Source organism: Rhinoraja longicauda, chromosome 33, assembly GCF_053455715.1.
Source record: "Rhinoraja longicauda isolate Sanriku21f chromosome 33, sRhiLon1.1, whole genome shotgun sequence".
NCBI classification, from domain to species: domain Eukaryota; kingdom Metazoa; phylum Chordata; class Chondrichthyes; order Rajiformes; family Arhynchobatidae; genus Rhinoraja; species Rhinoraja longicauda.
In genome coordinates, this window is record NC_135985.1 from 18828371 (window position 1) to 18843142 (window position 14772).

At 40.4% G+C, this 14772-nt stretch overlaps 1 protein-coding gene across 8 annotated transcripts in view; it reads left to right on the forward strand.

Moving 5' to 3' along the window:
* Positions 1–14772, forward strand: part of pias1b (protein inhibitor of activated STAT, 1b) — a 142469-nt gene that overhangs the window by 64722 nt on the left and 62975 nt on the right. For 4 of the 8 annotated variants that reach the window (XM_078427119.1, XM_078427122.1, XM_078427120.1 and 1 more), the window contains one exon: positions 8096–8546. In XM_078427119.1, coding sequence (XP_078283245.1) covers positions 8096–8546 — 451 coding nt within the window. Of the gene's footprint in view, positions 1–6253; positions 6508–8095; positions 8547–14772 lie in introns of those variants that run through there. The other 4 variants (XM_078427125.1, XM_078427123.1, XM_078427126.1 and 1 more) reach the window with 2 other exon arrangements.

Genomic DNA, 14772 nt, shown 5'->3' on the forward strand with positions numbered 1-14772 from the left:
TTTATAATTGCAATGGCACAAACCAGGTAATTCAGAATATTCTGACCTCGAGTCTCCTTAATGCCACAAAATCTATATTATTAAATAAACTCTAAAAGTGGCCAAACTTCAAAATTTGAAGTTTTTATAACAGGTGTGACTGGAAAGGGGGTGGAAGGGGAGAGGGTATGGGGGGGAAGGGAAGGGGGTGGGGGAGGGGAGGGTGCTAGAACAACACAGGAGAGTTTTGGGGAGTGTTGGGGGGGTGGTGGAATGGGTGAGGGGGGGATGAGGGGGAATGGAGTGGGTGGGGAGGAAGTGGGGGGATGAGGGGGAATGGAGTGGGTGGGGAGGAAGAGGGGGGCTGGGGGGATGGAGTGGGGGAGGGGAGGGTGCTAGACCAATGCAGGAGAGGCTTTGGGTCCACGGATGGCTCTGGCTGCAGCGCTGGCGGCAGGGGGCCGAGGTGAGTGGCAACCTCTCCCCTTCCCTGTCCCCCCTCGCTTGCCCGCCCGCCCATGACCCCGGGGACACTCCCTGCCCGGCAACAGGCTTAGTCAGTTGGAGAGGAATGCTTTTGTAAAGATCAATGCAAAGGACTAGCTGTCTAAAAATTGGTAATGGCAATATGCACTTGCTTGATTGGTATTTCTTTGAATCCGTTTTTCATGTGATTCAGGATCGACTTCAATGCAAACAAAATAGGCTTGATAGTGTTAGAACAATGTTTGTGTGTAACGGCCTTGTCGAGATTGGGTAACGTTTGGTTTGAAATGGGCTGTTACCGCACTTTTTTCAAAACCATTGTGCCAACGTTTTTGATGTTTTAAGATGCGGGTAGGCTGCCATTTTAAACATTCTATAATTTCAATGCTATCTATATACTAAAACACGTTTGTTTGTTTGTTTGTTCCTGACCTACAGCCAAAACGGCACATGATAGTGCGACAATTTTAGGCCCACCTTACTCACCGTCGTCCCTTTGGTGCTAATGGAAGGTTTCATTGAAATCAATGTTATATTTTTAAAGCTATTCACATTTTAAAGTTTAAATTTATCTCCGAGCGAGGGAGGGGGGATAAGGGGGGTTGAGGGGGATGGAGGGAAGGGGAGGGGAGGGGGGAGGAAGAGGGGGGAGGGGGGGGGAGAGAGGGGAGGGGGAGGGGAGAGGGTGCTGCTCTAATGCAGGAGAGGTTTGGGCCCAACTGGTCCACTTGGTCCAGTTTATTTTAAAAGTCACCCAGATGAGGTTGATACATATTTATCTTTTAGAAAAAAATATGTACTACATGAATAATAAGTGTTTTGAGTAGTTTTTTTGTAACATCTCTATTTTCAGACTGTTTAAGTACCTATCTTTGTTTCCTTAAATACTATCCTATTATGTACAAGACAGGGCAGCATTGGAAGGTTACTCTGATCCCGATTGAGCTCATTAACAACATGGATATGTTTTCATACAGGACTCTAGATTAACATTCCTTTTCAATTTCACTTGGACCATCTCTGACATCTCCCTACCGTTTCTTGATCTCACTGTCTCCATCACAGGAGACAAAATATCAACTGACATCTATTATTAAACCATCTAATTTTCCATTTTCCCAATTCCTCTGTCTACGTCACATCTGCACCCAAGATGAGGTGTTCCATACCAGGTCATCGGAGATGTCCTCATTCTTTCGGGAACAGGGGTTCCCCTCTTCCGTTATAGATGAGGCCCTCACTAGGGTCTCCTCGATATCCTACAGCTCAGCTCTTGCTCCCCCTCCCCCCCCTTAGTAAAAGGGACAGAGTTCCCCCTGTCCTCACCTTCCACCCCATCAGCCATCGCATATAGCACATAATCCTCAGACATTTTCGCCACCTCCGACAGGATCCTATTACCAGCCACATCTTCCCATCTCCACCCCTTTCCACTTTCCGCAGAGACCGTTCCCTCCGCAACTCCCTGGTCAACTCATCCCTTCCTACCCAAACCACCCCCTCCCCAGGTACTTTCCCCTGCAACCGCAGGAGATGCAACACCTATCCCTATATCTTCCCCCTCGGCCTCCGTCCAAGGACCCAGACAGTCTTTTCAGGTGAGGCACCTCCTCCAACTCATCTACTGTACCCGTTGTTCCAGGTGTGGACTCCTGTATATCGACGCTCAGTCATCGTTTCACAGAACACCTCCGCTCAGTCCACCTAAACCTACCTGATCTCCCGTTTGCTAAACACTTTAACTCCCCCTCCCATTCCCACACTGACCTTTCTGCCCTGGGCCTCCTCCATTGTCAGAGTGAGGCCCAGCGCAAATTGGAGGAACAGCACCTCATATTTCACTTGGGCAGCTTACACCCCTAGCGGTATGAACATTGACTTCTCTGATTTCAAGTAACCCTTGCTTTCTCTCTCTCTCTCTCTCTCTCTCTCTCCATCCCCTCCCCAGTTCTCCGACCAGTCTTGCTGTCTCCGACTACATTTTATCTGTTTGCTTTGTTGTTACCTTCACCCGACTAACAGTGATCTATTCTAAATTTTCCTAGATCTTATCCCCTTTGTCCTGTTTTCACACCTTCATTTCCTTATTTATACACTTTCTTATCTATGTACCTCCCACTCCCCTGACATCAGTCTGAAGAAGGGTCTCGTCCCGAAACGTAACCCATTCCTTCTCTCCAGAGATGATGCCTGACCCGCTGAATTACTCCAGCAATTTTCTCCATACACATCAAAAAACAATGCAGCAATATTTAAAAAACACTAAACACAGTAAAATTAAAATTTGATCTTTGTCGCACATTTCAGAAAACTAAGTTGAATTTAGTTTTCACATGCCAAGAATATATATACATTTGCAGCACCTTATTTTAAATGATGGCTATTATGAGGGAACAGTATCATTAAGAGTTGAAGCAATCTACATAAAATAGGTTGGATAGAGCTCTAGGGACTAGTGAAATCAAGGGATATGGGGAGAAGGCAGGCCCAGGTTACTGGTTGTGGATGATCTGTCATGATCACAATGAATAGCGGTGCTTGCTTAAAGGGCCAAATGGCCATGCAACTATTTTCTATGTTTCTATGTAAAATGTTTAATATTTTGGTAATATTGCAAGGTGTGTTACATATGAAAGTTTGTTTTCTAACCCATCCGCCATGTTCATTTATTATGCCAGCTGTTGAAAGAACAATTAGAAGCTAATTGGATGCCAGCCCCTCTTTTTTAGAAAGTCGGAGTATTTTAGGGCTCTTTGGCCAGGCTTGCTATCATCTGTCCTAGATTATTCTTATTCAAGATTCAAGATAGCTTTATTTGTCATCCAAAAAAACGAATTTTTTGGACGAAATTCAGTCACCCACAATCCAACAATAAAACATTAAATTAGGCAGATTACACAATAAAGCATTAAAATAGGCAAGTTACACAACCCCAAAAACACACAAAAAAACAAAACATCCATCACAGTGAGTCTCCTCCAGTCCTCTCCTCACTGTAATGGAAGGCCACAATGTCTTTTCCCTTCCCCTGCCGTCTTCTCCCGCGGTCAGGTTGTTGTGGCTGCAGGTCGCACCGAACGGTGAAAGGTCCGCAGCGGGCCAACCCAAGCCCCGCGATCCGGGGCGGGCGAACACGCTGCCGCTGTTGCTGCACGTCGGGGCGGTCGTGGCTCCCGACATTGAAGCCCCATATGTGGCACAGTGCTCATTTTGATTAACGACTCTTATGAAATATTTGGAGACATTTTGATATTTTGCTATTTTAAAGCTTATGTAAATGCAAATTGTTCATTTTCAACTCATTGATAGGTTGGCAGTCTCTACCATGTTTTCATTGTAAGAGTAGAATTGGGGAATTTGGAAGGTCCCAGTCAGCATGCATTCACTGCTCTAAACTGTCGTGATTGGCGATTTTGTTGGGGCCAAAGTAGTCAGTGGGAAATTAAGCCATTTTTCAGACATGTAACTGTTCTCTCATGAAATTGAGGCTTTTTGTGGATAGTATGCATACTTCCTAAGTAATGCATACTTCCTAAGTAACCTTGGCACAAAGTCTGCTTTTTAAAGCAATGCCCAAGATGTGCGCTCTGAGTTAATTGAGCTTCTTTTGTGAACCTTTGTTTGCTCAAATTTCCCAACGTGGCAATGGTTGCTTCACTCTGTTTCCTCATTAAGCTTGACAGCTTTTAGCTGTAAATAAAACATGAAGGAGAGAAGGTGGAAACCTTAGACTGAAAATGGGAAGAACAGAATTTGTTTGATTTCGCACAGCTTAGTGTTGGTGTGAAAAAGGTGAACAATTGGTGAAAGGGTCACAGTTCACATCAAGTTCAAATTGATTAAATCTTCAGAATAGTCCACTGTCAATCGAAGGATAGTAACTTCCAGTATCCTATACTGTGTGCAGGAAGGAACTGCAGATGATGGCTTAAACCAAAGATAGACACAAAATGCAAGAGTAACTCAGCGGGACAGGCAGCATCTCTGGATAGAAGGAATGGGTGACATTTCAGGTCGAGACCCATCAGACTGAGTCAGGGGAGAGGGAGATACAGAGATAAGGATGTATAAGGTGTGAAAATGAGACGGGGGATGGAGATCAAGAAACATGTAGAATAGATCATAATTAGTTAGGAGAAGGTGACAACAATGCAAACAGAGATAAAAATGTAAACAAGGACAGTTAGACTGATCTGAGAACTGGGAAGAGAGGAGGGATGGAGAGATAGGGAGAGCAAGGATTACTTAAAGTTAGAGAAGTCAATATTCTTACTGCTTGGGGTGTAAGCGTCCCAAACTAAATATGAGGTGTTGTTCTTCCAATTTGCGCTGGGCTTCACTCTGACAATGGCCCAGGGCAGAAAGGTCAGTGTGGGAATGGGAAGGGGGAGTTTATGTGTTTAGCAACCGGGAGATCAGGTAGGTTTAGGCGGACTGAGCAGAGGTGTTCAGCGAAATGATCCCCAACCCTGCGCTTGGTCTTGCTGATATATGGAACAGCGGATACAGTAGATAAGGTTGGAGGAGGTACAAGTGAGCCTCTGTCTCACCTGAAAAGACTGTTGGGGTCCTTGGAGGGGGGAAGTATAGGGACAGGTGTTGTATCTCCTGCGGCTGTGTATTGTGTTAATGCTTTCAGTTTGGTTTCTTTATGGAACCTCATGATATTCTTGTCATGGCAATTTGGTATCAATTATGTTGTATTTTGCAAAATCGTCAATTCAGTTAATTTCCTGGAATATTGTTTTTATGTTGAGTTCAAATGTTGAGGAATAGGTGCTGTATCGAACATTATAGAACATTTTATGAAGTTGATAAATATTTCTGATGCTGGAGAATGTTGATTTATTATCTTTTTATACAGTTTTGGACCTGAAGGAAATGAACGAAAAACAAGTTTTGTTTTGAATGTTACAATTATAGTCATTATAATAAGCCTGTACTGGTGGATTCCAGCTGCCTGCCCCGATGTACTGCTCTGGTGATCATTTGAAATGATTACAAGGTCAAAATTTCAAACTTCTCCATGTTGTGAAGTTGAAAGTGTAACACACTTCATTTGAAAGACAGTAAATGCACTTTTGAAAAATGTTTATTCCTTCAGAATGGTTTCCGAATGTTATGAAGAACTATATATTAAGAAGGTTGTTTTATCACTTTGAAACTGATTAGTGATATATTTTCCACACCCTAATGTTGACGCATAACAATGTACTTATAACAATGCTATCACGTTGTTCCACTTCCCAGTTCTTTAGTGTAGGAAAGTAATTTAATATTAAGGAAATTATTTAAATAAGTTATGTCAAAAGATCAACTTTGAAAATGCAAGTAAAAATTGAAGTGTGGGTTTCTTAGTGACCATAAAATTAAAATAAATTATGGAGGAAGTCAGTCCTGTATATAAGACAGAATGGAATAAACTGGTACGGGTTAGTTGGGGGTGAGTGGGGGTGTATTGGGACAGTTAATGTAGAATAGAAACTATGGTGTAGACTGTTGGGGCTGAAGAGCCTATTTCAATGCTATAAATTCTGTACTTTTAAAGTAACTGCTTAATGTGAGAACTATTTTTTGACAAGCTGTGGACTGAATTGGCAACTAGAATTTGAGTTTGGAAATATGTTTCTAATAGTTTAAATAATTGGCTTGGGAGGATAAACTTACCGTTGCTCTCGTTTTGATATAATGAACAAAATACCATTTGTCTTGTCCTCTGTGTCTAAAGAAAACTGAAAGTTTGAATGTGAGCCAGACTTGAAGATTCCAAAATCTTCTTTGTCTCACCAAAATCTTGGCAGTAACAGAAAATGAAGCTAAGTTGCAATATATTTGGAAAATGTATGTGCTAACTGAAATATTAACTGTGAAAAAGCAAATGCGTAATTTTTATCTTATTGAAATTGGAACTTTTATTTCTCCTGAGGCACTTCATAAGTCCATGAAAGAGGTTTACATTTGAATAGTATCACTCTCAGCCTCGGGACGTCCCAGAAGACCCGCTCACAATCTGCCTTTTCTTAAGGCTTTCACGCTGTCCAGGTCTGCTATTGTAACACTTATTCTTTCTTTCTCTCCTTAAAGGTTCAAGTGTTTAATAATTATTTTGCTATACATTATTACCATTAGGTCTGTAATGTCACAGCACAGCACACCGTGCCGTAACAGCAGTTTCCTAATAATATTCATCGTTATAGTGACTGCAAATAGGGCTATCTGACAGGCCATACTCAAAGTTCATTGTGGTCTGAGTTGTAGGGATGGCCTGCATTGTTTTAATGAAGTTTTGTGCAATGTGCTGCACTCTTGAGCTTAAACTGACTAAATGTTTGCTTCAACGGAAATGCACCTTGTGCTTCATAGCGGAGAACTCACACTGACGTTGAGCGATGTACAATTACAATTGACAATTAGATTGCAATTAAATCTTGTTTAAATAAAAAAGCGTCAACAAAATTTTTAAATGGCATATGATGCTACCTGACCTGAGCATAACCAACTTTATATCTTTTGTTTTGAATTTCCGGCATCTGCAGTTTTTTTACTCAGACCACTGGTAATGTAACATGCACAATTGAAAAAGCTAGATGTTAGAACTATTAAATGTGCTAAATGCGAGTACAATATCGCATTTCCTGTTTAAAGATAATGCAATGGTGAACTATTTCCTTTCGTCGGTAATTTTGTCTGAAGTAACCATAATTATTCTTACAGCACTGACAGTTACATGTTATGTTTCTTCTGTTTGGTTAAACTGCTTCCATGTTCAATGCTGAAGTTAAGGAGCTTAATGTCATTGTGCAGCTGGAACTCAGCAAATGCACGGTTCTGCAAAAATCTCAAGTTGCAGTTGATGACTTTAGTCAAATCTTAACAAGAATGGGGTAGTGTGCAGCAGAAGGCAATATATATATATATACACTCTATGGGCCACTAAGGATTTGTAAAATCAGAGTTGAATCCCAAATATTATCCAGAATAAATTAATAATTTAGATATATAGAAAAGTTATTTGTTTCTTGATATAGAATGGTAAGCAGGAATTCTATTGATATCAGATTCTAAGCAGGATTCCTTATTATAATTGGATTATAACAGGTCTAATGTGATGCAAGCTAAATAAGGATATAATATTTTGGACCATTGAATCAATTTAGCAAATGGTTTATATTTGTTCATGATAGTCATAGGAATTTGTATTTGAAAATGATTAAAGTATATTGTAATGTAAAAGACTAAGCACCAGTTTTTAAAAAAAATGCTAATGCTAAGGTCATTTACTCCTTCCAAATTAGTATTGTTTTTTTGGAGTTGATTTAATACGTTAACTCTGGGTTGTAACATCCTTTATGAAACCTTGATATAGATTCTGTAACCTGAAGCATTGACTGTTTCTCTTTCCACGGATGCTGCACGGCCTGCTGAGATTTTCAAGCTTTTTACAGATTCCTGGCATCGGCAGTATTTTTTCCATTTTGAATGCTTCGTTTCAATTTGAAACCTTGAATTGATTTGTGCTATGGTACAAAACTCGCAATATAAGCATTGCTTAAATTCATTGCATCACCATTTCCCTATTAATGGTTTTCTTTTTCTCCTTTTTCCCCCATCCCTTTTATTCTCCCTAAAGCAAATGGTTATGAGCCTTAGAGTGTCAGAGCTCCAAGTGTTATTAGGCTATGCTGGACGGAACAAACACGGTCGTAAGCACGAACTCCTGACAAAGGCACTGCATTTATTGAAAGCTGGCTGCAGCCCAGCTGTTCAGATGAAAATTAAGGAACTATATAGACGGAGATTTCCACAGAAGATTGTGACTCCCACCGATTTGAGCCTTTCTTCTGTCCATGCAACTTCAGCTTCCATGACCACGCCACTGTCGCCATCTGCTATCCCACAGCTCTCCTATGATGGGCATGCAACAACATCTCCGCTGCTTGCAGTTTCACTGCTGGGACCTAAACATGAACTAGATCTGCCACACCTGACATCAGCACTCCATCCTGTCCATCCTGATGTAAAACTGCAGAAATTGCCTTTTTATGACATTCTCGATGAGCTGATCAAACCAACTAGTCTAGGTAAGAAACAAGTCAAAAAATTATTCTACTCCCATTTTTGTAGCAATCACTGTAGAAATAAAAGGCATAATTTAGTAAATACAGAAAGGGGAATATTGTACCCTAAATTTAATACTCTGACATTTATGAAAGATAGAAATGAAGTCTGTTAGACTTATTTTGTGATTTTTAAAATAAATGAGTTCAGATTGTAATTTTGCATAGCAGTTCTCCTGAATTCAGCTGTGTGGTTAAAAATAATGAATTTAATTCTGTGCTATGCTTCTATATTTATGCCAAAACACATCACTTTTGAATGCTGTTTTAATTCTGATCTTATTATTCAAGAATTGAAATTGGCCAGTTTTTTGCAGAAGAAGCATTGTGCAACCTGAACTACGTTCACAACTTTTACTTTTTGTCTGAGTTATGTTTTGAAGTTTTACGGAACAGAATCTGAGTGACATGGTTGCATAGTAAGGAAACAGTGTTCCAAAGATCCAGGCTCGATCCTGACCTTGGCTTCACTGTGGTATTTGCATGTTCCGGTTTCTCCAGGTATCCTGGTTTCAACCCTGCATATCAAAGATATGCCCAGAAGTTGATAGGTTGTCTTGAAATGTTCCTTTGTGACAACCAAAAGGGAAGTTGCAACTAAGAATAGGTGCAGGGCATCGGGGGAAAAGGAATGGTGCTAATGGGGTTGTTCTGCTCGGAGTTAGCATGGATCCAATGGGCTGAATGGCTGCCTTCCATGCTGTTTTGATAAGTAAAGCAGGGAGTTCTCTTTGTGGGGGAGGGGTGGGACAGAGGGTATAGGATTTATAGTTGCAATGATCTTGCTATAACCATATTGAATTATTTTACCTGTACCCAGTCAAATAAAACAGGACAATTTTCCCCTTCTGGGATTTGGCCTGGATTTAGTAGTTGTTGGAACTAATATATTAGCTTGACATTTATTCCAGATCTCTTATGATTTCAATTGGAAATTAAACTGCATTTTTTTCAAAAGCTTTATAGTGCACAGTTGAAATCTTCAGCTTCTCTTTAACGTCAAATTGGGCAATGTTGCCCTTAAACATTTAGGTGGATTTGCATTTTATGCAATGCATTGCAATATGTTTGAATTTTCTTTTGGGTGAATGTGCAGTTGTGTTCTTAAGGACACAATAGTATAAGGAGGTTCAGCATGTAAAACATAAACTTGGTGCCTTCTGGTCAACTAACATATCTAACCTAGTAAGCATTCCAACTCCATTGGTGTACAAAAATATTGAACACATTTCATATCTAATTTATTTACTAATTCGGAATATGTCCCATGTCCCAGGTATTTAATAAAGGTGCTTTTGCTACTTGAGGCATATTGTTCATTTCCCTGGGTCTGTTTAATTGTTATATTTATATTGCACTCTGATTAAAGCCCCCACTCCCCCCCCCGCCATGACTCTCAGAATATTGCAAAGTCATTTTGGAATGTATCCATCTTGGATGAGAATGTTCCACATTTAACCTGGATCTTTTCAAAGCCAGTGTACTATAGTGGATGTCTGTTCAGTGTTCTTCTATTGGCTTCTATCACTAGATATTAGTCCTCTTTATGGATTATGTTAGAGTTTGTACTTAAGTACTCAAAGACCTCCAGCAGATTGGTTACCCGATTTTCCTTTCATTTAGGCTTTTCTCAATCCTTTTTCATATTATTATTATTATTTTTGTTCATATTTCAGATACAGCGCGGAAACAGGCCTTTTCGGCCCACCAAGTCCGCACCGCCCAGTGATCCCCGCACACTAACACTATCCTACTCACACTAGGGACAATTTTTACATTTACCCAGTCAATTAACCTACATACCTGTACGTCTTTTCTTTTGGTTATTTTTACAACAACTGACATTAAGTGAACAGCTTGGTTGTTCCAAGTCAAATTTGATACCCTCCTATCCACAGCAACAATTGCAGAACCTACAGAACTTTAGACGATGATAACCACAGCATCCACTAGTTTCAAAGAAATCTATTTCAGAACTCTAGTTCCTTGATTTCAAGGGATTTCTCAGTACACAAGCTCACCAATTTTTCTAGCATTAGCTTTGTGCCTAAATTTCCATGGTTCCTCATTCTCATTTGATCCTTGATGTTCTAATATTATTGATTATCTAATATATCCTGCAGGTTCCAGCTTCCATTAAATTCTGCCAAGTAATTGTTTAATTTGTCTGCCAATTCCTTGTTCCCATTATAAATATTCCTGCCTGTTTCTAAAGCGCACATTTGGCTTTTGTTACTTAATCTCTCTTTTTACATATAAAATCAATGACAGTACATAATTTCTTGCTAGTCTGCTCTCATATTCTATCTTGGGTTTTTTTGGTGGTCAATAGACAATATAGACAATAGACAATAGGTGCAGGAGTAGGCCATTCAGCCCCTCGAGCCAGCACTGCCATTCAATGCGATCATGGCTGATCACTCTCAATCAGTACCCCGTTCCTGCCTTCTCCCCATACCCCCTCACTCCGCTATCCTTAAGAGCTCTATCCAGCTCTCTCTTGAAAGCATCCAACGAACTGGCCTCCACTGCCTTCTGAGGCAGAGAATTCCACACCTTCACCACTCTCTGACTGAAAAAGTTCTTCCTCATCTCCGTTCTAAATGGCCTACCCCTTATTCTTAAACTGTGGCCCCTTGTTCTGGACTCCCCCAACATTGGGAACACGTTTCCTGCCTCTAATGTGTCCAATCCCCTAATTATCTTATATGTTTCAATAAGATCCCCCCTCATCCTTCTATATTCCAGTGTATACAAGCCTAATTGCTCCAGCCTTTCAACATACGACAGTCCCGCCATTCCGGGAATTAACCTAGTGAACCTACGCTGCACGCCCTCAATAGCAAGAATATCCTTCCTCAAATTTGGAGACCAAAACTGCACACAGTACTCCAGGTGCGGTCTCACCAGGGCCCGGTACAACTGTAGAAGGACCTCTTTGCTCCTATACTCAACTCCTCTTGTTATGAAGGCCAACATTCCATTGGCTTTCTTCACTGCCTGCTGTACCTGCATGCTTCTTTTCAGTGACTGATGCACTAGGACACCCAGATCTCGTTGAACATCCCGTCTTCCTAACTTGGTCCTTTCAAGTGCTAAATTGTATCCAATGCTCAGTCCTCTGGCAACTTTATAAGTCTTTTGCTTTGATTGAATCATATCTTTAATTTCCCATGTCAGTCTTCGAATCACTTTTCCCTTTTGGCTTTATGCCTTAAAGATATTTTTTGCAACCGTTGTGTTATTTCTATAAATACTAACTTTACTTGACCACTGGCATACTCTTCAGTACAATCTTTGACTCAATGACAACCAACTGGTCTTGTCTGTTTTCGTGATTTCATAGAGTGGGATCGGTCCCTTCAGCCCACGATGTTGGTGCCACCTGTGATGCCATTTTGAACTGACCATCTGCCTGCATGTGATTTATATACTTCAATTTCATACCGATCTAAATTTATTTTAAACGTTGCTACCATATCTTCACCACTTCCCCTGGCTGCACAGTCCAGGTCGCTACCATTCTTTAAAAAAAAACCTGCTTGTATATTTCCTTTAAATTTTCCTTCTCTCACCTTAAAGCTATACCTCCCAGCATGTGATATTTCCACCCTGCACAATTATTTCAGAGAAAATATAAGTCCACTCTTTAGTAAGTTTGCAGATGACACAAAAATTGTCAGTTATGGATTTTCGCCAACTCCAGGCATTAATTCCTTCTTTGTACTTGAGTGATCCGACACTCGCTAGTTGCTCTCTTGTTTTTAATGTATGTGTAAAGTACCTTGGAATTTGCTTCAATCCCAGTTGTCAAGGATGTTTCATGGCCCCATTTAGCCCTCCTGATTACCTGCTTGTTCCCTCCTGCTTCCTACATACTCAAATGCCCTGTCCAATTTCAGCTTCCTGAACCTTACATATGCTTCCTTTTTTTCTGATGGGTTCCTTTGGGTAAATTTAAACCTCTAAAACTTAAGGTAAACCTTTTTCCTGCCATTATACTTCTACACAGTGTCAAATTCTATTAATTACAGCCACTCTTCCATTCTTATTTGCAGCATTTCCCTCATTGGTTCCACAACATATCTAGAAAATCATCTTGTACAAATTTCATGAATTCTATCTTTATTAAAGCAAATTTGGTTCAATCAATCATAGGTTAAAGTTTTCAACGATTACTGTTGACACTTCTTAAATCTAAGTTTCTTGATTATTGCAATATTTGAAACACAAATTGGTAGCCTCTAAATATGTGTTATCAATGTTTGCTGTTTTCATAGTTCAACTCAAATTAATTCTAGTTTTATATAATCTCCCAAACCAAAATTATTTTTACTACTTTGCTGTAATAATCTCTCCCTCCATAATAGTTCTGCATCACCTCTTTTAGTATGTGTACCCTTGCCAAATGGTATGGGTGAAATGTGGGCAAGTGGGTCTAGTGTGGGCATCCCGGTCGACACGGGCAAGTTAGGCCGAAGTGCCTGTTTCTGTGCTGTGTGAATCTATGCAGCTATGACATCTTTGGACACATTGCAACCATGTTTCTATGACAATTGGAATATAGCTTGCCTCTATTTGTGCCATTAATTCATTTACCTTGTAGAATTTGTCTCAGATTTTGTGTGCTGTAAAATGGATCCTTTTGAATTTCTTTGATTTTCAATGGTTCATTGGTCCTTTATCACATGAACTGAGGTTCAGTGAAATTATTTTTTTGCATACTGATCAGTAAATTATTACCAATCCCAGTTCTTCTTACTGGGTATTTGTTCTTGTGTTTGCCGACTCTCTCCAGTCCTCAGGGTCGAGCAGAGGCCGAGCTCGGTGGCTTCCCTCTTCAGGCGTGTTTCTCAGTTCTGTGATGGGTGAGCCAGGCCCTGCCACTGGGGTATGGCTGTGACCTGACAGCATCTGTTACGCGGCCTGACGGGAAGCAAGGGAAGAAATTGCTGGGGCCCTGGCAAAGATTTTAGTTTCTTCCTTATTCATGGGTGAAGTACCAGAATATTGGAATGTGACTAATATTATACCTTTATTTAAGTAGAGCAACTAGGAAAAGCCAGTAAATGACAGACCAGTGAATCTAACATGAGTAATGGTTACTGGAAGGGTTTCTGAGGATTTGTTTGTGGGAGATTGTCTCAAATTTGATTTCTGACCAAGAAGATTGAGGACTGAGCAGTGGACATTGTGTACATGGAATTTAGATTCACCTTTGACAACATCCTGCATGGTAGATGAGTCCAGAAGGTTTGATTACATGGGATCCCGCTTGAGAAAATTTGCTTGGCCGTAGCTGACAGAGAGTGGGTAGGCTGGGGCTGTTACCTCTGGAGTGAGGTTGACCAATGAATTTGCCTGTTTCTATACTGTGTAACCCTATGAATCTATGTATAGTTTGACAATTAAAACCATGTCTTTAATTGTACTAGCTTGTTGGTTGGTAAATTCCTGTTGGAAGATACATGTAAAATTTGGTTGAGGACACTGTGGCTGACAGTGGAATAACCTATTGGGTCACCACTTACACAAGAGGAATGGTCATTTGAATGAGGAACCTGAAGGAGTGTCGGTAACTGGGGCTTTTGTCTTAAACGTGGACAAAATGGTGGAAAAATATTTAAGAAAGATGTTTCAATTGCAGATGTTTTCTCTCAAGCTAATATTTAATGCAGATTATGAGCTGCAGATGCTTTCTCAACAGAAATAATTTTTGACGCATGCCATTTGTTCAGATTTGTGTGTAATCGGTTGGCCTCACTGTAGTTTATGACTTTAGTTTCCGAATTGGGGGTTGATTGCAGCACATTTCACCTTGTAAAGAAAAAGCACTTTCCCTAATTTTCTTTTGAAACAGACTGCAGCATATTCAATGTTGGCCCTTTAGCTAAATGGTAGAGAGGAAATGAGGCTAGGCAAGTGGCTGAAATGTCAATGGGGGAGCACTTTGGGACCAGCGACCATAAATCTATTAAATTAATTATGGAAAAGGATAGGACTGGGCCACACATTAAAGTCCTGGATCGGGGAAAGGTTAAATTTGATGGCATTGACAGATGCTTGCAAAAGTTCATTAAGAGAGGCTGTTATCAGGTAATGGGCCTTCTGGCTAGTGGGAGGATTTAAAAAATGAGATAGGAAGAGTTCAGCATTTTTTTGGTAGTGAAGAGCAAGATTGGCAGAATTA